Genomic DNA, 25,847 nt, shown 5'->3' on the forward strand with positions numbered 1-25,847 from the left:
GATGGGTAGGGAATATTCCTGATGTGAGACTTAGATTTGAGATAAAAGCTATCGGAGTTGCTATGAATGACTTAATTACTTTTAGCAGATTTGTCGAATCTTTGTCTGGTCCACAAGCGTTGGATGGCTTTAGGTCGTCAATTATTTCCAAGACTTCGTTCGTCGATGTTTGTATATTATCTTATTTATGGTTGAGGTTAGAGGTGACCAACTTGGCAAGATCGGTTTCAGTTTTATTGCATTTATCGAGGATGTTCTTGGCAAGTGTGGTTCCTACCGACGTGAAGTAGTTATTAGCAATATTCGCCATATTTTTAGGATTAGAGGAGTTTGTGTTACCGATATCTAATGATTTAATTTCGGAAGACCTGTTAATTTTTGTTTTAATAATATTACGAAATGCTTCCCACATACGTATTGGAGAATAAGAATTTTCGTAAACGAACGTTTTATAATAATTTTCTTTAGCATTTTTAATAATCGTTTTGCATAAGTTCCTGTATTTCTTATAGTGAGTTTGAACTAAAATATTATCTGGAAACTTTTTCGCCCTTTTGTGGAGTTGATTTCTTTTGTGAATCAATTTGACAAGGCCGGGAGATATCCAGGGCGTAATTTTTAACTGGCTGTTTGGTATGAGTTTGTTACTTGTATGTTTAGATATATATGTATGAAGGATGGAGATGAATTCGTTCATCGCAATTTCAGTATCAGTTTGATCAAATACTTTTTGCCAGTATTCTAATTGCAAGTCCTCAATTAAATTCTTGTAGTTTGTTCGAGGGACGTACTTAATTTTTGCAGTTGTGGGCGGTTTATCTTTAAAGCAGAGGGCTGTTGTGTAGTGGTCGGAAATTGAAGTGTGGATAACAAAAGAGTCAGTGAAGTTAATATTTTTTACGTTGATTTGATCCAAACAGGATTTGTTTGTGCCCTGTTCACGAGTAGGTGTATTGATTTTTGCTATGAATCCGTTTTCTGTGAGCATGCATAGGTAGTCGTCAAATTGGAGGTAAAATGGAGATAAAGTGTTAATATTAAGGTCACCTATAATGATTTGACGTTCAAATTTATCGGAACTACTGATAACAGTTTGGAGTGAATTCAAAAAAGAATCTATGTTCAGGAAAGAAGGTGATCTATATATAGCAAAAATACATAAGTTATTATTAAGAACAATTCTAAGGCAGTTACCTTGCGATTCTAAGATTTCTTCGACTTGCGCTTGAATACCATCTTTGATGTAAACAACGACCCCACTAGATTTATTTATATTATTAATTGAGTGATATTCCGTGTAAGTTTGTATTATTTCAGATGTGTAGTTTTTGTTGATCCAACACTCTGATAAAATTAAAACATCAAAAGTATGATTGAATTGATCTAGAAATAACAGAAAATAATCAATGTTTGACATACTTCTGATATTCTGGTGAATAATCGTTAAACTATAAGACTTCCAACTGTAATTATTTAATTTGCTGAGATCGACAATCAAATTCGAGTTGCAAGTTATATCGGTGTCATTGTAGATATCAGGAAGTAGTTGAATCATAATTATTCAGGTGAATTGCTAAGCACAGAATATTTCACTATTATACGATTTTGATACATTTCCAGAAACAGTATAACATACATAATATAATAGTATTTATGAAAACAAGCATGTGATAATAATCGAAGTATTCCCAGGTAAGTGAACATAGAAGTATTAGTGAATAAGTACATAGTAGAATCGGAAACATAATAATAATAATATATAATGAATAGCGGAAAGTAGCAAACCTCGTGAGTATATTTGGTTCTAATGACTGGGTGAGGATAATCACTGGATATAAATATGGCAATAATAGTAATAAAACCTTCATCTTATATTTGTTGTCGGTATTATGTGTATTGTGTTTGAGGTAGTCATAGGGAAGAGAGCTTGTTTTCATCTGATATAAGAATAGCACCTGCACCACTCTTTTTCCGCAAATATATCTGTCCTTCTTTGATCCATGCAAATTGATATCGTTTCTCTCTTGCAACTTGACGAGTTTTATACCAAATCTGCTTCGCCCGAAAAATTAGTTGCTCAGAAATATAGATTGGCAACCGGGGGCCGGCGAGACCGATGTTTAACGTGTTGAGTTTTTCTTCGGTATTGTGTTTGTTCTTGTTGAATGATTTCACATCAGCTAGCAGTTGGTTCCTAGCCAAGTATGATTTTAATTTAAGAACAATTGTCCTTGGTTGCTTCTGGTTGTTTTTTTTTTGTAGACGATATACAGCATCGATGTCCTTAGTTTCAATGGGAGATCCTGTTGTTTTGAATATGTTGAATAGCACGTCTTTTAGTGATTCGTCCTTAATGTCAGGGATTCCTCTTATTTCTACATTACTTGACTTTAAGGCCCGTTCTTGGAACTCGATACTATTCTCCAGTAGAACGATTCTGGCTTCCAGTGCAGAATTCTTCGCTTTAAGCTCATCATTACGGTGTTCGACGTCACGGATTCTGGCCATAAAGTCTTCATATTTCGCGTTCATAAATTGAATGCTTTCTAGTATCTTGTTGTTTTGGTCCATGATGTCGTTCTGTTTTTTTTCCAGGTTGTTTGTTTTGGTCATGACAAAGACCTGAATATCTTCGAGATTAGCGGGGGATGATGATGATGATGGAACTCCTTGATCCTTTGTGGCCGTTAATTTTTCGGGTGGATCCAAAGGTGCGTTATCGCTGGCGGCGGCCGTTTGTGTGTCCTTCTTACACTGCTTACACTTCTGTTGCTCTCGACGTTCTTGAGTGAGTCGACGGTAGGTGCTTTTCGTTATTCCTCCGCAGGCTAGATGGTATGTGCCTTTACACACCGAACACACAAATATCGACTCGTCTGATAGAATAACTTCAGGGCATACGCGGCAGTGCATTGTGATTGATTTTTAATAACTACCGACACGATGATGTTTTGATAAATTTAGTATTTTTTCTGAATTAAACTAAGTGCGACAGTAAAACACCTTGATATTATTTGAATATGTTAAACTTTGATGCCACGACACGAAGCAATATAGTTTCTTACTGAATTTTGCGATTTAACCTTCAAAAAATAAACCTTTAAACGGAGTAAAATTAATATGAATTAGTCACACGGATATTGTCTATGAGTGTATAATATATATATATATATATAGTATTATATATATATAGTATTCTAATATATATATATATATATATATATATAGTATTAAAAGCTGTGTTTGAAGTAAAAATCAGTCAAGTTACTACAAGACCTGACATCCCACTCTTCAAAAAGTTTGGAGATAACTGTAAAATTGTAGATCCCGATAAAATTCAGTCAATGATCAAAATCAATGATTTTCTTAACTTTTACCGTACTGCAATGACAACAAAAATAACATCCTATGTAAAGCTATGGCTACAATGTTACCAGGACTTGTGCTTTTTGAAATCGATGTAGGCTTACGAAAAAAATGATGAAAACATCTCAATGGCAGCTTTATTTATGTTCAGTAAGCATTTATGCTACTTGAAACAACTAAAATAAAAATAATTTATCAATCCATGACAAACGTTACATCCCATCGAAGGAAGATCTTGATGGTCAATTGTATGGTAAGTTTATTAAGTACTTACAATTATGTTTTGTATTGAGGTTTTTGTTCAATTTTGTTTCAGAAAAAAATATTTACTACTTCATTTCAGTCAAAAGCAAGTATTTGTTTTATCGTCTGACAATAGATGCCAGTTTTCTTAACGAATTCCCTACGATGTGGTCAAATAATGCGTCGTATCAAGAATCCAGAAAGAAGGTGTTGTCGCTGAGGGTAGTGAATGATACAGGTGAAAGAGCTGTTAAGTTAATGCAACATTTTCGTCGAAGAGGAACAAAAACAATTTATGTTACGATGCGTTCGGGAACACCGGAAGATTTATCCTGACTGTAAAAAACAAACTTTGAAGAAAAAATTTAATCGATAAACCATTTTTAAATATAAAATACTGCATAATTGAACATTTATGCATTTTTTAAATTTTATTTATCTGACAAAAATGAAAGTTGAAAATCCTTCCATATTAACTCTGTGCCATATGTTTAGCATCAAGTCGGCATTGGTTTCCGGTGTTTAATCAAATTAATATTTATTATATGAGTTATTGGGATCAAATGAAATAAAATAAGAGGATATGCATATTTAAATTCATGAAAAAAATATTCTTCCTTATGTCCTGGGACACCCTAATGTGTATCAACGTACGGTTCATACAGAAAGTAAGGTTACCACATTTAAGTAGGATCGCAAAATGTTTGTATTACATTGAAATTCACAGGATACTACAAAAATATATTAAACTAATTTTCAACGTAATCGCCGTCGAGATCGTGACATTTCTGTAGCCGAGGCACCAGCTTTTGTATGCCAGTCTCTTAGACCTCCGCCGCCAGCTCTATCAGCAACTTTTTCGCAGCTTACTCAACCTCCTGATCGTTGGAAATACGAAAAAACTCGTATGCCTAATTAACTCGTAAGCATTATTTTAATGCAAAGTATAAAGATTGTAAACTCTAATTTTGTCATGATCGAGTTCTTCAATATATCCGCCTAGCAGCGGCTTTACTGAGGTAGTCGATTTCCAAATAGGGTAGACTGAGTAGTCACAGTGGCTGCTGACGATGATTATCGATGTCGTCATGGTAGTTGATGTGCATCACGACGGGATGCATGTAGTAGGTCACAGTAGGTTACGGTGGAATGTGAATCCGTGGTCCATGATCACGGCGAAGAAGTCGGTGTCTCGACACCGCGTCGGTGTAGACCGGACTTGCAGGTGGTATTCATTTCTGGTGAAGACCATGAGTCTTCCTGGTACTCCAGTGTGAAGTAAGCCAAAGATACAATGGACCTGGTTGGGATGATGGGTTCGAACCGCGCTAACGACGCCGGGTACACGCACTAGGTTTTGGATGCGGAAGCGGGGGAGCATTAAGACTAACCTAGGTACCTGACGTCACCGTGTATAAATAGGTCAACTCGTTCGAGAACAAATCACGCGTAGGTAAGTTGGCGGCATCGCTATTATTCTAGCAGCGTACATTTGCCGTCATACTCGTAGGTTCCAACGTGATACGCTTTGCATGTATTGAATTTCTAAAATAAACTAGTAGCTGCCGCTACATCTTGTCCGGTTTAATGTAAATGGTACTCGACATATTAAGTAGGTAACGTAGAAAAATAATATATAATATAGTAAGATTTTTTAAAAAGTTAACGTCAAGACATTTTAAACGTACGATATACACAAATCAATGTCAATAAATAAATTTTATACAAAACTTACCATTCTCTAGTGCTTTATCCCCTGCGAGGTCATTTTTGACATTTCAAATTATCACCATAGAAACGTCAAAAACCTTGGAAATATAGACAATATTCACAGGGCTTCTTATATAATCACCTCTCCTACCTGTCGACTTTAAATAACACGTTTAAATAAAATATTCTACAAAGTTTGTGGACAAAACCGGTAATTTTTCGTTGGTAGATGGCGCATAACGAACAACTCTTGATCGCCCATGGATAATCGATGTAATGGTCCCAGTAGATGTAATGCTTTTATTTAACAGAAATAAAATGAAAAAAATGAAGTGATCAATATTGAGAAATAAAAATCGGAATATGTATGCCATAATGGGAAAAATATTATATAACCCAAGACTATCTTCCTCTCCATTTCGTGATTGCCTTGAAATATTGAGCACTTTACATAAATGCATTCATTGTGAACACTTTTAATAACTTCAAACTTAACAAATACCTACACCTGTGAACAAGGAATATAAGTCAATTTTAAAAAAAAAAATGTAAATTTTATTTGATTTCCTTATTCACAGTGTGTAGGTATTATTTATTATTTTATATAAATATATATAAAATAATCATACCTAGGTATATCATAGTAAAAAAAATTTTCAAAGCTAGCATTTTTCAAAGCCCGCTAAAATGATCGAAATCTGAAAAGGAACACGTTAAGTCATACATACCTCGGTTTTGTCGGTCAGTAAAGTCAATCCCTCTCGGTTCGGTATATAAAAAAAATAAACATGATTATTTAAAAATTAATTTGTAAACCGAAGTAGTGACTAGTGTGCAAATATGAATATAAATTGTCTCAATGCACGCAGCCGGAAAACCCACGAGGTAGCAGTTTAAGTGCCGTCAGAACCCGCTGACCAATCACGGAGCGTTTGAGTGTCTCGCGGTTTGAATCAAATATTTAGCGGTTTTATATTCTACGTATAATTATAAAAAAATTAATTCAGTTTCAGTTAAATAGATATATGTTTTTTAAGCCATAATATTTTTCACTCAAGTTTCATCACATTTTTTTAAATCTCCATGCACATAGATTTAAAATATTACAAATATTCGGAATTATCTATTTGGCGATTTCAATGCTACAAATGAAGGAATTGACAAAGAAAATGTTTCAATTGTATCTTTCCATTTTAGATTTCTCCTTAAATGAAACGATTCGGCTATAGACTATAATAAATTTCAATTTTTTTTTTTGCTAAGCAAACTTCATGAATCTGTCAAAGAAAAGTAAAGAGAGGCAGCTTAAGGTTAATCAAGTCTTACCAAAATTATCTGATAGAAACGCGGGGAAACAAACACATTACATACTTGAACAACTTAATTACATAGAATAAACTTAATAAAAATCACAAATTATAAAATAAACAATCCACTAAAATACTATTCCAAGAAATAACACATTGAACATTACACATTTTTACGAATATAACCGCCTTTTAATAAAAAAAATATATACGATGACTTATACACACATTCACAACATTTATAAAAACTTCACAAGTACACGAACACTATACAAGATAACGTAATACATTGTACACTAATACCACTAAAGACTGAAAGTGGTAAAAAAGCCATATACTCGTACCATGAGAGTATACATTTACAAACTCCTTCCCGATGGCCTGAAAACAGATAATTGAATAAATTTTAAAAATAAACTGTTCAATCTTGATAAGTGAACCAAATTCTAATATCCTTAATGTGCAATAATTATAATGGTAAATTAAATGTATAGTGATTATTTTTTGTAACATTATCATTGTTATATAAATGTTATACTAGCAGTTCAAAACCCGCTAGGCCCTGCGGGCGGCACTTACTTTGGCTTCGCCCGGTTTAAGTGATACTAACAACAGTTAACCTATAATAACCCAACCTAACCTATTATTTTATTATATAATATAAGTTCATATCATAAGTTCATGTACATTTTATTGTACATATAAGTACATGTCAGATTAGAGATTTAATGACTAATTTTACAATCAACGAAGCGTATCTAGCTTCAGATTGTCTTTCATGTTTTTTATTGGGTTGGCAGTGCCTACACTTCCTACAAACAAACGCGTATTATGCGCGAACTTCATATCGGTGTTCTGTGAAAGCGGTGCGAAATTATTATTTACGTAAATAAAATGATGTGTTAAAAAAATCCGTTATTTCTTAAAATACGTGTATAAAGGCCAGTTTTTTTAAAAATATTTTTGTATGTAAAAAAAACCCAACTCAACTTATATAACCTATGCTAACTTGACCCAACCACACCTATCCTAACCTAACCAAACCTAACCTTACCTATCATAATCTTACCATTAATAATAACCCAACATAACCTAACCTAAAATCAAAACGATTTATTTATAAAAAATCGCATTAAGCGCGGCCAGATCCCGAATAATTTCCTAAATGGGTAAAGGGAAATTAAAATGTATATTTTATAATTATATATAGATAATTTAGTAGTTTGATAATTGCCGAATATGCCGCCAGAGGTGCGCTCTGTCGGCCAATAGGGAAACTACCCCAGCGGCCGGTAAAGTAGGGATTGAAATTTTCGAGGAACCCTATAATACGTTATATTTTGCGCGAAGGATTTATTCAGAATTTACCCGAAACATTAGGTTTGAACTCGACCAATCAGAGGGCCTTAACCGTCTAGACGCTGGCGTAATAATACTATCGGATAGTTTTGAATTACATAGTTAGTTAGAAAGCGAAATATTTTTGTTTTCTGAATTATAATTAATTTTATATTTTATAGTTGTATTACTCACGATGGAAATTTTATTGTGTGCTGAAAATTATGGATCAATGAAAAACACAGGTTGAGCATATTTTAAAACTAATTTTCTGCTCAGATAGAACATAAAAATTGGCAAAAAGTAGGCACTCATGTTCCTGTGGTCTAAGGTACACCTGTATTTTTCCTGAGTTACTTTATTTATGCTTTATTCTTGTGCGTACGAATTAGTGTTATATTTTAAAATTGGGAAAATAAATAATATTTTCAAAATTCAGACGAGCGATAAAATACCTATGTACCTACCCACCAATATTATTTCAATCCTATTGGCATATAAAAATCTCAGTTTTCATCTTGGCTAGCGAAGTTACATACCGTGATTTTTAACGGGTAGTGACAAGTTAATTCATGAAATTTGAACATCTCTGCAACACCAAAAACCACCGTACATGTACATTTCTGTAAAGAGTGATGTATTTCGATATTTCGTTCGAATCGGTTTCCTCGCTGCAAACGGTATCCAAACAGTTCGTTCGCAAAGAAAATACTCCTACAATGAATTCCATGAAAAGTATTTTTTCATTTCTTTTCCATTCTGCACGTGTTGACATTTCTATTTCGCCTATTTCCTGAATAAATTGTACCGCTCCAACCTCCATATTTCATCTTTGATATTTGCTAGCTTGTAAAATATGAAAATGAAATTTATTGAATTTCCCTTTCTTGGAGAGTTTGCATATTCAATTTGCTTCATTTAATTTCACACGAAATCACCAGGAATTGCAACGTTTTCACTAAGAATATAAATTGCTTTACTTAAGCTTTTTATTAATCTTAGGTTAAATGAAAATTACCAACTTGGTTTACACCCCTTTTTTTAATCCATTCTATTTTATAAATAATTGAAAGAGGAATTGAGAGGTCAATTATTGATTTTGTAGTAATTGACTCTAGGTTGAGAGTCGTTACCGAGGACATAGGAGTTTTCAGAGGGGCTGATGTTGAAGCTGACCACTTTCTGGTAGTGTTGAGAATAAACCTCTTTCGCGGTTTGCAATCTAAAGTAAAAACGGTACTAACTCCAAAAAGAGTCAAAATAGAAAAACTGCAAAACGATAATGTGAATTGTGCAGAGATGAGATTGAATGAGAAGGAAATGGACGGTATAAGCATAGATGAAACATGGAACCTCATAAAAGTGAGTCTTTTTGAATCTGCTAGAGAGGTGTGTGGAATAAACACGCAAGGTAGGAAGGATGATGATGATTACATTATAGTACTGGTCTCAGAGAAGAAGAAATCATGGTCATGTCTGATAGTGGTTAGCGGTGCTTCCAGCGAAGAGAGGGATCGAGCAAAAGAAGTGTATAAAGAATGCAAGAAAAAAGTAAGAGTTGGAGTGAAAGAACAAAAGAAACGCCTTGAACATGAAGAGGGAAACAAAATGACAGACCACTTCCAAAAAAAATTTAAGCTGTCCAAAAATCAAAAAGTCCCGGAGTCGTCCATAAAACCGAAGCATGAAGGTGCAAAAATCGTAAGATGGAAAAATGTTGACGAATGAGGAAGTAATAAAAGAGAGGCGAATGAAGTATTTTGAGGAAGTCTTCGAAAGCAACTCGAGTGACAGTGATTCCAGTGGCGATTCAGATATGAATGATGATAGGGCAAATGTTACCGAAATCAACACGGATGAGATAAAAAGATCGATTAAATGTATGTAAAATGGTTAGGCTGTTGATCTCGACAATTTTGCTGCTGAATATTTTAAAGGTGATAATTCGTTTAATTCTCACACGGTTGTGCAATCTTTTTAACCAATGTTTGTAGGAGGGTTACACGCTTTTACATGGATAATTGTATGTAAGTGAAAGAGGTGGGATTGATGAATGTTGCCTGTTGTATTTTGATGATACAGTGTAGACTGTTAACAGTATGGAAGATCTACAGTCTCTCATGTTTTTACCGAACAAAGTATGTATGAAGAATGAGTTAATGACGCATGTAAGTAGGTCTAAAGTCATGGTATTTGAAAGAGAGAGTACGAAAACAGAATGCAATAAAGTTGTAAATGAGGAATACTTGGAGAAGGTATTTAGGAAGCATGTTTACGAGATATGGGAAGGCTGACAGAGATATTTAATGAAGGGTAAATAAAGGTAACTCGTAACGTAGTTAGCGCTAGCAAAAATGTCCAAAGAAGCGAAACTAGCAGTCCACAATGGAGTGCTGGTACCTACCTAATCTTTATTTAAGTATTGCAAATTGTACAACCCTGAAAGTGATGCCTTCCTGTAGGTATTAAAGCTAGTAAATATCCGTATAGTTGGCAGATCAACCAAGAGAACAACGGGCACTATTCACAATCATGAAATTTTATAAGTAAGTCCGGATTTCTAACTAGACCCAATGGAAATTTAGTTCACAATGAATGGTAGGTTTTTGAAATTCAAACACATGTACGTGCAATATTCCTGATTTTGAATTTTTCATTTCTTATTCCAAAGGGACACTTCCATGCCATTTACCGTACGTTTCAGCAAGCATTAAACATTTAAGCACTCCTTTATATATAAAGACATGAAACTGTGCTCGAGAAATGTAAAATATTTTATATACTTGATAACATTAACAACAAATAAAAATTATGGTGCTGAACCACCACGTATTTATACATGTATGTGATATTTTACTAGTGATAAACCTACTTGATTTTGTGATAAAGAGGGCAGGTCTGATTTAAAATCCATTATTAACACTCCGATTGCCATCTTTAATGCACAGACGCAATGTGGGCATGCTGAGTCTGTTCTTGGGTTATTTTAATGGAGCCTGCTCAAAGGAGCTGGCAGCATTGATCCCAGGTGCACCTGTGTATGTGCATGAAACTCAGCATACACGAGCCGAACACCAGTCCACAGTTGATGTTGGCTTTGTGAGAAAAGGCCGCTTCTTCGACTGGTTTTTGTGTAAGACGGCTCGTACTAGTATGTAGAACGATTTACCGGCATCTACCTCCTTCATATAATCTGGGACTCTTCAGGACCCGCTTTAATAAATTTCTTCCTACAGCCCCTACTTTAACCCACATCACAACGTTGCCCAACCTGGTGACATAACTCCTCTGCCTACACTGTACAAGTGTTCAGATAGGGGCGTTATTGTGAGAAGTCATTTAAAAAAAAACTAAACGAAACATGAAACAAAAATAAATAGGTAACGATCTCAACTGGTCTCAATATAATGATACCGATAATGAACGTTGTAATTTTATGAATTCTTCAAATTCTGTGGAACAACCCAACCTATGTGATGTTACAGTTACCATTTCCCACAAAATTATAACGTATTCAGAATCATCGTTCGTTATTTTAATGTATGTTATACATTAATTATATTTTTAATAGAACTCTTCATTGCTGAGAAACCTTTCTCAAAAAATATCACAACTGTTTTGCGTGAAGGCGGACATTGCTTATTTTAGGACGGGTTGTTTCAGAGAATTCAAACAATTCATCAAATTTCAAAGTTGGTTTTTAAGTTCTTTGAAGGTTATATTCAAGTTTTGTTATAATTTCAGTTTTGTAAAACGACTGGCCAATAGTGATATCACAACAGAACTTGAATAGGACTTTCACGGAACCCGAAAACTAACGTTGAAATTTGATGAATTGTTCAACTTCTATGAAACAACCCATCCTTAAAGTTGGGCAATAGAACCGACCTCGATTGTATACAATGAATAATACAAGTACAACACTGACATCAACTTGTACATAAGCTTTAGAGTTATGAACGTGCAGCTGAATGGTCTCGCGGTGCCTGTTTTAAATGTAACTTTTGGAGCAAGAAGATGTTTTGGAAAGTTAATATTGCTTTAGTTAATTTATTATGAAATTTTTATACCTATTATAGGTACTTGTATGAACATAAAAAGTATTTAAGAATGGGAAAGCTATACGAAATAGTATTTAAACTTACCATTTTTTTGGTTGCGATTATAGGTTTTTTTCTTTTTGGCCTGTGCCATATGTAAAAAAGCCAATTAAGAAATGACGTACCTACGTTAAAAAAACAAATGCAATTAATTAGGTCAATAATAATAATAAGAGAGAACGCTGCTATCCATTGATAATGGAGCCTCGGACAGTGAAAGATGCTCGAATTGCGGGTTCAGCTTTCAGTTAATTTTATTAGAAGTTTAGAGTTTAGTTTAGTTTAGCACAAATATTATTAGAAGTTTATCGGTACTATTCTGATTATATAAATACCTGGCTTTGCGTATATTATTTAAACTTGAGGATTTATATTTTAGAGCTTATAATATGGCTTCCGAGGTGTATGAAAATAAGACTAACCGAAATTCTAAAAATTGTTTATTATAGGTAACATTTAAAATAAACATATCAGATAAATAATACACAAGTAAGCAAGGTGAAAAGATGTGGCCCGCTCAAGTTTCAGGTCCGGGACGATTTTCCGCTACTTGCTCCAGAGGTGTTAGTGCATTGTAAGAGTTGTTAGGTGTTATTGTATGTATCCAGCAGTGGCTAAAAAGCAACGTAATAAATCTTGATTAAAAATTGCAAAAGATGTCAAATTGAAACTGAATGTTTTGTAATTGTTCACAGGTGCAAGCGCCGCCAGCTGGGACCCTTTCCAGCAGCCGTACTTCGACAACTCCACCAAGAGAGAGGTGACTGCCGCTGTGGGGCAGACTGCCTACCTTCACTGCCGCGTGAGGAACTTGGCCGACAGAGCTGTAAGTCCATTCCGTCTAAATCTTGCTTAAAGTAACTCTTTCTTCCTAGCATTAATACTCCAGAACTCTATTGGGAGATATACCCACAGAGCGGGGTCGATGGCTGAGTCGACAACGTTCCTCTTGAATTTCTGTGAAACAACCCGTCCTTGTTCTCACCCATCTGAAGCAAATACATTATTATTACAACATTTATTAATGGTTATCTATAATAATCTAAATACATAATACACAATACATATAGTAATTTAACAATTGCATAACCATCCTCTCGATAACTATTTATTATAATAAATAAATACTCTCAATAGGTAGAAGACTCAGCTAACTTATCCGACATACATAGCCACTATTCATGAGTTTGAGTGCCGAATAATAAACTTGGACTTTAAAAATAAATAAATGGTAAATTAAAAATCATATGTTGTCCTATAGATTAGGCATGCCTAACCTGCGGCCCGATTGAAGATTTTTCGCGGACGACAATGAAGTTTTCAGCTTTCTATGTTTTGGATTTTGGTATTCATACAACAACAAAAAATATTGTTCTCGTAAATTTATCACATTGACAATAAAAATATATAAATTTGTTTTAGACCACTTTAATTTTAATTACACTCTACTGGTTTCGGAGCAACCTTCCTTCGTCAGGAGAATATTCTCGTTTTAATATTCTCCTCACGAAGGAAGGGTGCCTTCGAAACCGGTGGAGTGTAATTAAAATTAAAGTGGTCTAAAAAAAATTATATATTTTTACTGTAAATTATGACGAGCCACAAAGTTAATGCTTATTACAAATATGTTATCACACTTATATTAAATTTTTTAAATAAGAACTTTCTTGTTATTAGATCACGGACTCTCGATGGGGGTTTTGATTTATTGTTTGAAAAGCGTCAGACGCACTTGAAATTATTTTCACGAATTCCACCAGCACATTTTTTTCTCCACATTTCTTGGAAGATCGAATTCAACAGATTTCATTTTAATAAGCGGATGGTGATACTGGTTTGATCCGAAACTTGATAAAGTCATTAAAAAATAAATAGCATTTTTAAACTTTGGAAACAAAATAAAGGAAGTATGCCGTTGACAACAGAAAAAACCAAGCCCTTTATACTGTCAACAATTAAAGATAATATATTAAATCTAAATACTATACCAAAGCACTTGAATAAGCCCCAACGAACCTGGAAAATGAAAAATCCATCCTATCAAATAGCCATACGAAACAATAGCTTGTTAATCTTTAGTCATAAATGACAAAGAAGTAAAGGAACCAAAAGAGATTTTAACCTCAGTTAAAGCATTTTTTTATTTAAGCATTTGTCGAAAACTGATGTAAATACGATCTAACGAAACCTCAAGCAATACAATCTTTTAAAATGATCAGTACAAATAGAAAAGAAATCTTACAGGTCATAGGTATCTAATCTTATGGCTTTAGGGGCAGCTGGTTTCGATTGTGTATGACACAGTGGATCGTAACGAATTGATCGAAAAACTGAAACATTTGGGCATTGTTGGCTCTCACCTGAAACTTTTCCGATCTTACCTATCGAATCGCTTTTCGGCAGTAGAATTGGGTGGCGTCACGAGTAACTTGGGTAAAATAACATGTGGAGTGCCCCAGGGATCAATTCTTGGACAGTTGTTGTTCCTAATCTATGTTAATGATAAAACAAAGTGGGGTATAAAAGTATTTTTTTCTAAACAAACCGAATCTAGCGGAGCTTAATACGGAAATTAATGTGGTTTTTTCCCATCTCACAAACAGGTTTAATTAAAAAGAAGAAAAATTGCAGCCTCAATATCAAAATTGGCGACAACTGTCTCGAAAAGAAAACGAACACAAAATATTTGGGTCTGATTGGACATTCCCAGGTATCTTGGGTTCTCCACATAAATCATGTGAGGGGGAAAATTACTCCCATGACTGGTGTACTATATATATATAGATATTTCAAGGATTACTACCCATTCATTTACTAACTTCGGTGTATCATACCACGGTACACTCACACCTATCCTATCTCCGCTATATCTGGGCTTTGCCTCAAAGATACTGATAGCTGACCTGGAGGTGGTGCAAAACCGAGCTATCAGAAACGTTATTGGTCTTCCGTGGGACACACATGTTAATGATATCTATTCAGATTCTAGTATCCTTCCAATCACAGTCCTTCCCAAACATGAAATCACGAGCACCACCATCCTACAAATACCTTAACAACCCACCTCAACCCACACTTACATGAAGCTACATTACAATTAAGATATCCACAACCACAACAATAGAATCCACATTCCTATAACACACACTACAAAATATGAAATAAAATCTCTTAACTTTTTAATTCCTACACACTCTATAACTCTCTTCCAAATATGTATAAAAATTATAAAGTAATGGTTTAAAGTATATTTTTTTAAAACGTATAAAACGAAATACGTAATCTTGTCGCGAAACCATGAAACTTATAATTTTGATTATTATAATTTTTAACTCAAAATACCAATTATAAAATTGTACCTATCAACTCCCTCCTAAGTATTGCAAGTTCCTCCCGTCTTACAATGCGTTTTATAACTCATCGGAATTTCTCTAGCAAGAATAAAAATAATACAAAATAAAGATTTTTAATACCAACTTTCTACAAACCACGTGTCGGGTCTTGTGGATGAAGATAATATTGATTAGGTTCTTATAATTTGAAGAAAGAGGACTAATTTATTTTTTTTGTAGCAAAACACAAGTCATAGATTATGTCTTTATTTGTGTTCCTTAACACATAAGTCACGTATTTACTCCAGAAAGATGCATTAAATAAAATTATTTATTTTTTAATTAATTTTCATTTATATTTATTTAATGAGACACTTAAAACAGCCAAAAAGTAATCAATTTTGACTTATGTGATTGTTCCCCTGTGTAGAAAATATAATAACTCACAATTGCATTGAAAAGCTCCTAATTCAATCACACTACGCAGAATAATATTATCAATGTTGCTTGAGTCGTGATAGAGGACCTAGAAAGCAGAGGAATTGAACCCAGGACGGCGATACCCGGAAGGTAATCCGATGCATCTGTCACCTCAGCCACTAACCGGTCGGTCATACGTGTTATTACACAATGTTATTTTTGTAATAACATTTATTTATACTATCCTCGATATAAAACATAAGCTCATAAATTTCTTTAAATTTATTTTAAGTGCTCTTGAATAGATTTAATATTTAATAATGCCACAACATGTTTTCCTTGATTGCCTACTCCAAGAATTGTATTAAAAGAAAGTTGGCCGAAGACATTTTCCATATATTTCTTATCCCCTTCGGTAAACCTTTATACGACTTTGTTCTTTCTAACAAAAACAATAAACGGGAAAGGTTAAACCAACAAAAATGATCCTACTGTTTATTTGTATGATCACGCAAGGGATTTTATGGTTACTTTTTGTCTCCGGACTTACTACGAACGAAGCACGATAATATTTGATTTAGTAACACATGCTTTCTACAATATTTCTTACACGTGTTAGGCTGAGGAACACGGCATAATACCACGCGTTTACACATACCTACGTTTCGGACAACATTGGCTAAAGAAGAAGGTAGTGTTACACGGCATAATATCCCAAAAATCAATCCCTATAGTTTCGCTTTACTTTTGGCCGTGAAAATCTCAAATCATATCTAATAAAAAAATCGTTCGCGAAGAATGTTTATTTTTCTTGGATAAAAAAGAACTCGTTCGACTACTAACAGCCTTACAAATAAAAAATCGACAAGCGGTGTTAATGTTACACATTGCATAAATACTGTAATGTGTAGATTCGAGTTGGAAATAATAAAATACAATTTAACTCCATTTTTGATATCCTGCACTACCGCATTTGGCATCTGACGGAGAAATTACGCATGCGAATTTGTATTTATTTGCTCCGCTAAGATGCGTTATGTGACAGGGCGACTGCTATTTGAAAGCCTTCTGTAATTTAATACTAAATCGTGGTTTTGTAAATAAAATGCTCAATTTACTTATGTATTTGTATAATTCAATACATTCACAACTTACTGTTATCATTTTTCGTCCGTTTAGTCAAGTAATTATACAATAATTGCGAGTTGTTAAACGGTTATAACCAACATTCAAATTGAATTTTACTTCCTATCTTTTATAACAACTTCATTTTAAAAACATAAATGTCTAATGTATCGAAGAAATAAAAGTTTTAAGTTGTCCAATGCGTTCAATACAATCTGATTTATTTTGTCTATCCTCGTGTAGAACAAACATTCGAAAAATTCCCCAATTCCTCGTATATGTGCACAATATAATACAAAATTTTACAACATTGAAATTTTTGGTAATAACCTAAAGAAATATCGATATAAAGTAATGCGTACTATAGATTATTTATATGAGAGTATGGAATGTATCGCAAGCATCTCCTATTCTCTTCCTATTTTCCTCTTCCTCTCCCCTTTCTTTAACACCAAATTAATTTTAAGATATTAAAACTTCATTTCCAATGAACTTTAGCATAAGAAACTTCTGTGGCTTGACTTCAGTTAACTTGTATATTTATATCTATCATTGTAAATTATGTAAATGCTGTTTGTTTCTTACAAAATAAATAAATAAATAATTTTGTAAAAGCCCGAGGAGTTCTGTAATTACGATTAAGATATTATATACAATACAGGACAAAGCAAACAAGGTGAAGAGATCTGGCCCGTCCAATTGGCGAATATCATTTTTTTCGCTAGTTGCGTTAGGAGCGCTAGTGTGTTGTAAGTGTTTTTTTTAATGTGACCAGAATAGACTAGCGTGTAAATAAATACATATTAAAATATAATTATTTAAAATACCATGAAATTATTAAATAAGGTTTAAATAATGTCAGAACACTTCGGTGGAGTTTTTTTGTATCCTTTCCACTTGGACGGACAAAGGTTCATTTTATTTTATTTTATGTATATTTTTTTTTTTTTTTTTTTAAAAAGAAAGACAAACATTCCCAGGTTACGAATAACCCAACAATGTTTGAAAATCTCCTACTACCACCACAGAAAGCCGAAAATGTTGCTTGTGTTGTGATGGAGGACTTAGCCAGCCGAGGAATCGAACACGCGACATATAAAATATATATATATTTATATATATATTTTATTTATTTTATTTTTATAAAATAAAAATAAAATATTTGTTAGGTTAAGAAATATTTTAAATGTGAAAATAATCAAAAATGTATACTATGCTCTTGTCCACTCTTTGCTTATCTACGGAATCATAGGCTGGGGAGGATCCTATAAAAACAATCTAAACTCTGCAAAAGTTTCACAAAGAATCATCATAAAAGTAAAACTAAAAAAAAATCTACCTTCTCAACAGAATCACTATTTAAATTGTTTCCAGTACCAAATTTCAATCACATATTTAAGCAAGCTTCCATCGTAAAAGTGTGCAAAGAAAAAAATAACAAAGAAAACTAAGAATTTTACAAACTAATGAGAAATAGAAATCAATTTACTACACCAAATTTTAAAACAACACAAATGCAAAACCGTTATATTTGCCAAGCCATAATAAATGCTTTCTGAATTGCGCAGTATTTGTCAATCAAAAAATTTTCAAAAAAAACTTAAATTAAACATTACATTGAAAAATCTTTGATCTATACAAAAATATTATTACAACATAAAACCTGTGATGAAAGGCTTTAAATCACAGTGAGAGAAAAACAGATAAACCATAGCTGCAAAAAAAAAATATGCAAATTATTTATGAAAACGGACATGCTAACGACATCTGGCGGAGAAAGAATTGATCCAGCTTGCTTACAGTAGACACCTGTAATAGTTGAAATTAAATCGAGGTTCTAAGACGAAAGCAGAGAGGTCGTAAAATCGTCTAGGACTAGACAGGGCTTCCCCTTTTCTAGGCCTAAAAATAAACAATGAAGGTTGTCAACCAATAGATCTAAACAAAGAGCTATAAAAATTTTGAGTAACCAATCAGTGAACGAAGGGGGGTGTGTCTACGAAAGACAAAGGATTGAACCTTGGACCCGACATTAAAAAAGATAATTAATTGCATTTCCGTTCCCACAAAAATTAGAGGTGAACGCACTATGGCATAAACACTGACGTTCAAGGCGACAAACTCTAGGAAATGTTTACAATAACCGAGACATTTAGGTGATGGCGAACCGTTGAAATCGAGTGCTTTGAAGATTTTACAAATTGAAAAACACACGCACGAAAATGCAATGGAAAATTTATAAACGTGATAGTATAAAAAAGGGACGGGAAAAGCGAAGGAAAGTTACTGGCGGAATTTCAACTGTAGTGCAATTATTTATGATAGAAGGAGGGTGTCATGTTCGATAAAATTCGTACTAAAGAGAGGAGTGAGTGTTGGAAACAATGGAAATTAATCGTTATCAATTTAAGATGAAACGGACATATTGGTAAATCAATTTTGAATGAAAAATCTCGCAAAAAAATACACTTTTAGAAAAGTGCGGCGATCGAATGGAAGGATAGTACAGGGATTTTGGACTGCTACGAAGGTTCTAGGAAAATGAAAATTGAGTATTAGAAGAAGACAGTAAAATTAAACATATATCGATAGATTAGATTCAGGAAAAGTAGACATTTTCATGATTATTAGGTTAGATATATATTAGAGTTACCCAATATTACGGAGGGATCGAAACAAGACAAAAGGTTGGCGGTCTCATGTATATTTTGAAGGGTAAACAATCGAAATCCGAACATGATTTTTATTTACGTTAAGGTAATAAACGATTGGAAAAGCGATTAACTTTAACGTTGGTCTTATGAAGTATTTAGATTAGTCAAAAGAGATAAAAATTAATAGGTTTGAAATTAAACTAAATTTACGAGTCTGGTACAAAAATTTTAAACGTAAACAGGTGTCCAGACATATAATTTATGTGAAATCTTGTAAGTGAGGGATGGAGGATGGGGCGGAGATTGGATCAGGCAATAAAAGTGACAGATATCCCAGAGTCTAATTAGGTATATCTCCCATAGAAGTGTGGAAAATTATATATTAATTAATAATAGATGAAGTATGAAATTTTCCTGGAGACCACACACATCGGGAAAAGTGGAGAAAAGATGAAAGAAAGGGTAAAGAACGGAGATAAAGAATAATCCAAGTGGAGAAAAGTGATACAATTCAAATTTATCCGTGAAATAAATAAATACGACTTGGAAAATAACTAGTTAAAGAGTTATGAGAAATGACATAAGAATAAAGAAGAAAATTGTGCAAGAAAACGTCGCGGATAAAAGAAAATCCAAAAGATAAGGAAAAATTCAAATCTGCGGCATTAAGAGAGAAAGTACTGGTGAAAATGGAAAAGCTCATATAGGTGACAATAAAATTGAGTAGAATTTAGATAAATCGAAATTCTAAACTGCATAGTAGGGATTTCAACATGGATTTAGGTATTTTTCACACGAGATGCGTAAAATTGAGATGTATATATATATTATTGAGGACGGACCTATCGCAAATTGAGAAAAAAAAGGAACACAAAATCATGAGAATTTAACTACATTTTGTATGAACACAGGACAAAGGAAGCTTGGGCGATTAACACAGACTTACCCGATTCGGACCCTATCGACTTAGATTTGTGAGATAAAAACTAACTACCGCCCAGAGCCGGAAAGCAGAACATCTTATGGGAGCACATTCGATATTGATGGAAGGGGTGTTTGGATTTACGAGTTGATAGGAGATAGAATTAAGCATCAAGAGACATTCAGATACGTCTTTTGGAACCTGAGAGGGGTATAAAAGATGGAACTCATCAGTCAGGAGGGCAGTCGCGCCGAGGGTTTGAAAAGTTGTTACATGGCAGTACTACGTCTATTGGTAAAATTCTAGTGAAATAATCTAAGTGTTAAATTCTGAACAAGTACCTGGACTTAGAAAGTTTTGTAAAAAGTCTTAAATTCAGTTTCTAAATTCTGAAAACCCCACCAGTGAAGTTTTGTTAAATCAGTTTAATTTGGTTAAACAGTGAAAATAAATATAATTTAAACTCAGTGCTTAAAAGTGTTAAGTGAAGTGCAAAAAGTGAATTGTGAATTAATTAAAAATTTAAAAATAATTATTTCATTCAAAGTGAAAACATTCAAATTAAATTTAAGAGTTTGTTATCGTTAATCTAAAGTGAACGTGATCGCGTATTGATATTTAAAAATAGATTATAATTTAACGTCAATTTGGTTAAAAAATAATAATAATAGTAATAAATACTTCATCTTAGGTTAAAAGAAACACAAAAACAAAAAAAAAAGGATTCGATAATAATAAACGTTTAAACCTTTGTTCTAAAATTAATAGTAAGAGGAAAAAATTTAATTTATTAAGAAGTTAATTAAAAGTTTGCACAATTCGGAATAAATTTTCTTATCAATTTATATAAAAAGAAATTTAGAATTAATAAATTGTTCAATTAAAATCCATCGTGCGTATAGCGACAGTGTTAAAAGTGTTTGTCGTTCTAACCGGAATTTTAATCATCAGTCTATCATTTCGAAAAAGAATTTGAAACAGCTATCATTCAAAAAGCCTAAACTGGAAAGGTGTTATTAAATCAACGGGATTTCTGAATTAGGATTTCGTTCGGAAGAAAAATTAAATATCAGCTAATTTATACGATTCAAGCGAGAATAAAATATTAAATAGGAATAAATAGTCGAAAAGATTTATTTTGAAATTAGTTGAAAAATACAATTAATTAGGTAGGATTTCTTCATCAAGGTTGTTGTGTACTACCCGACCGGAAATACCTTGACGTGGGTGAGTTTTCCTTTTATAAATAATTTTCAGGTCCCAGGAGACACAGAAGGGCTGTGAAGTGGAAGTATATCAATTGAATATTAAATTAAAACAACAAAACAAAGAATTACACATTAATATATGTATGTTGTATATTTGTATATATATTTATAAGTATAAAATAATATATTGTATATAAAGAATATATATATGAGTAATGTAATTATATATATGTATTTTATTTATTAATCGAAGCATCGAAATGGTAGTGATTTTAATACCTACTCGAAGACATATCTATATTATTGAAAAAGAAAATATGTATTTATTAATATTCAAGACCATGTAGAATCATATACCTTATATTTATTTATTAATATATGTAATCTTATTTAACGTATTTTGACAATCGAGATATGTGTACATATATATATATTTATATTTATTCTTCATTTAACCTAGTAAATTTACTAAATTCGGAAAATGAAATAAATAGTTTAACTTCAATAAAGGAATTAAAAATATTTAAATTAACTATGCACAATAAACGGTATCATAACTGAATCAGTAAAGAGGCACAAATGACTTCTAAGGAATTTTAAAATAAACAAATCTCACATTTAGGTTAGTGTGTCAGGAGATGTTTATATTATTTGTTTACAAAACAAAGGATCACTGGAGAATTGGGTCAACCGCATAGTTTGAAAACGACCTTGGCCATAATTAGTTAGTCACAAAGGATTTTATTAATTACCCGAAACAGCTGGAAGATGCGTGTTCTCAAATACTTATCAATCACAAACGACAATTGAAAAATCACGGGTTAGCCAGATTTACATCAAAAAATTACATAAAACATTTAAATACCATTAATTAGTTAGTCACAAAGGATTTTATTAATTACCCGAAACAGCTGGAAGATGCGTGTTCTCAAATACTTATCAATCACAAACGACAATTGAAAAATCACGGGTTAGCCAGATTTATATCAAAAAATTACATGAAACATTTGAAGACCATTGATTAGATAATCGCACAGTTTTTATTAGTTACCTGAAACAGCTGGAAGCTGCGTGCTTACAAATACTTATCATTCACAATCGACAATTGAAAAATCACGGGTTAGCCAGATTTATATCGAATAATTATACGAAACATTTGAATTTTATTGATTGGGTGCTCATACAAAACCCCATCAGTTGCCTGAGATATTTGAGGGTCGAGTACTCTCTAATGTGGCGATCAACTACTTGAAACAATTGAAAAATCACGGGATAGGATGAACAAAAATTAATGTTGAACCCTGGAGGTAAAATTTAAAACAAATACAGTTCATCAATAGGAGGCAGTGGTCGCTCCTATAACAAGACCATTAACCAAATCCAATAGAGATGGCGATTCTCTTAAATAAAAACGTCAAAACCAAACAAACAAAAGCCTGGAGTTCGATAGCTCTCCAAAACAAACTATCAAATAATTTCTTATTCTACTAGTATTTATTAGTATCACCTTATTAGTACGTATATATTCGGTTACCAAGCTAAGAATTGTGCAGAATTCTTTGTGCGAGATCCGAGCTTGGGATGCGAGGTAAATAGCCTTGTATTGCAAGTTATAAACCTTTCCCAAACTGTATGTATACATATATTTATTCGTATGTACTGTCTATTGGAGGATGCGGACCTGCATACAGCTTGCATTTAGGTCGGTAGACCACTCTCGCATCTTCTCTTAGACGTGGAATGAGGATTCACGACCCGTAAGTCCACACCAACCGTGAGTATATGATTGTATATAGGACGAAACCGGTTCGCCCTAAGTAAATTGTAGTCCAAGGAGGGGTCGGAATTTGGGGGTATCGGGACTCGAGGGGAAACTTGAATGCAGTACATGATGACGTGGAAGGCTTCTTGGGACACGATAACTTAGGTATCAATCAAGGAGCCGTGTCAAAGGATTGTGCAAATTTCTAGTCCACCCCCGATCATCTCGTTTACTTGATGGAGGATTGGAGCCAAATTATGCCAGCAAATGGGCTATTCCGAGTTCGTCAAATATGCAATTAACTAATTACATTAACCTACTAAATCAATCTTTACATGTACCTTATAGCAGCAGAATCATAAAGGAGTGGTACCACACAGACACAAAAGTTCACCAAAATCAAATTTACTAACAATTAACCATTTGAGTTATATTAAATTACCTGTCCAAATAAACATGTATAATATCTTTTATCAGCGTTTAACTACGATTTTGTTAGGGTGCAGGGAATCAGAATAATTACAATAGGAAAGTTAGCTCATTCATAAAATTCATTTAAGTCTAGGTTTGCAATAGAAAGACTAATTCAACTTTGAACTCAACACCTCGATCAGAACCAAGGGGGTTACCACAAAAATGAAAGTAATTAAAATCCTATATCATAAATCAAAAAAATTACACAACGTTTGATGGAATTTAATTACAATATAAATACGGGTATATTTGCGTTCAAGATCGTAAATAACGTATTAATTAGTTAAGTACATATGTCTATAAAGATATATAGTACAAGAGAGCTTTAAGTAGCTTTCTGTAGATATCAAAGAAGAGGGTCCAATTTTCATGGAGGCTTATGTGTTGTAGGGGAGGAATTTTCCATCCCTGCGAACACATATGCAAAGCCTTAGAAAAAAAAAAAATTAAACATCGATCATAGCCAAGAGAGAAGAAAATTCTATATTGTTTTAAACAAAAAAAAAAAAAAAAGAAATATTTAAAATTACTCTCACACCCAAAAAGGTGAAACATTACAACTGAATAGCCGTGTCCAGGAGGTTCAGGTTTTATAAGTTTTGAGAGAAAAAAAACAAAGTTATTGGTCAACCTATTGCAAAAACGGAGAAAATAATAATAATAAATAGGACGAAATTAATTAAAGAATTAGAAAAAAAAAATTTCATCAGAAAAGTGCGACATTACATAAATACAGTGAAATTTAAAAATAAATAGATTAACGTAAACAAACAATAAATCCAAAAAGAAAGTGTTAACGAATAAATCTTATAATACAAAAAGTGTCCTTATAAATAAAAATGTGTTAATTCAAATGACCGTGAACTTTAGAGTCAATAAAAATACCTTTCATACGATAATATAAACAATATGAAAGAAGTAGGTTAATGATGTCATTCACTCGAGAGGAATGCGTTCCGTAAACAAAAACATTGTTTATGTTTTGGGTTCATCGAACAAATCGGAATGTTGATATAAAGCAAGTTTAATAAACAGACAAACCCAAAAAACATCGAACTTATTGGGACATCAAAGAACATCTAAAAATTGATAAGATAAACATCGAGATTTTAAAAAGTCGGAAACATCGTTGAATAATACGTATCACTCCGAGGAACAAAAAATTAAATAACAAACGTCGAGATTAAATAAACAATGACACAAAACGAGATAGCTGGAACAAATATAACATAAACATTGCATTTGGATATCGTGAAGTATTAACGTAAACAATTATTGTTTATCTTATATCCGACCAGCGGCGGGCCGTGGTACTTAACAAATTATTCACAAAGTCAGGAAAAGAAATTATTATTTCATCGCTAGACATTCGACAGAATTATGAGGAGGATAGAAAGGTTTAGAGAAATTAAATTGATTAATGTTTTACAACACCCAATGTACCTTACTAGATATCATTGGTTTTGCAAAAATAATGATTACGGAAAATATAAAATTGATTAATATCAATTGATTAACAAAAAAAAAAAATATATATATTTTTTTGATTAACATCAATATCATTATAAAACAAAAGAAAAACAATTATTTTGATATGTTGGGGTGTAATCTATTATGATCATGTTGTAACATAATAAATAGCGGAAATATTACACCCATATCATGTGATAGATAGATCTATAATAACAATAATATCAAAATAGAAAAGTGTAATTGTATTACATCATAGTTAATCATTAGGACCACGTGTTAGATTCAAATGGTCGCGCTACGTGCCGCCAATGTAGATACTTGTTGTCAGGATCACAAATCTCGATAATCGGCAGAGACATTAATGAGGGTGAAACATTTGATGTTTTGTTTTGTGAGGTAAGATTAATCTTACA

General features: G+C 32.9%; 1 protein-coding gene across 2 annotated transcripts in view; it reads left to right on the top strand.

Moving 5' to 3' along the window:
• Positions 1–25,847, top strand: part of LOC149425811 (protein amalgam-like) — a 331,117-nt gene that overhangs the window by 84,293 nt on the left and 220,977 nt on the right. For both annotated transcript variants that reach the window (XM_089641737.1, XM_089641745.1), the window contains exon 3: positions 12,760–12,890. In XM_089641737.1, coding sequence (XP_089497863.1) covers positions 12,760–12,890 — 131 coding nt within the window. The remainder of the gene's footprint in view (positions 1–12,759; positions 12,891–25,847) is intronic.

Source organism: Hesperophylax consimilis, chromosome 2 (assembly GCF_061612785.1).
Source record: "Hesperophylax consimilis isolate HC1 chromosome 2, BYU_Hcon_1.0, whole genome shotgun sequence".
NCBI lineage: Eukaryota > Metazoa > Arthropoda > Insecta > Trichoptera > Limnephilidae > Hesperophylax > Hesperophylax consimilis.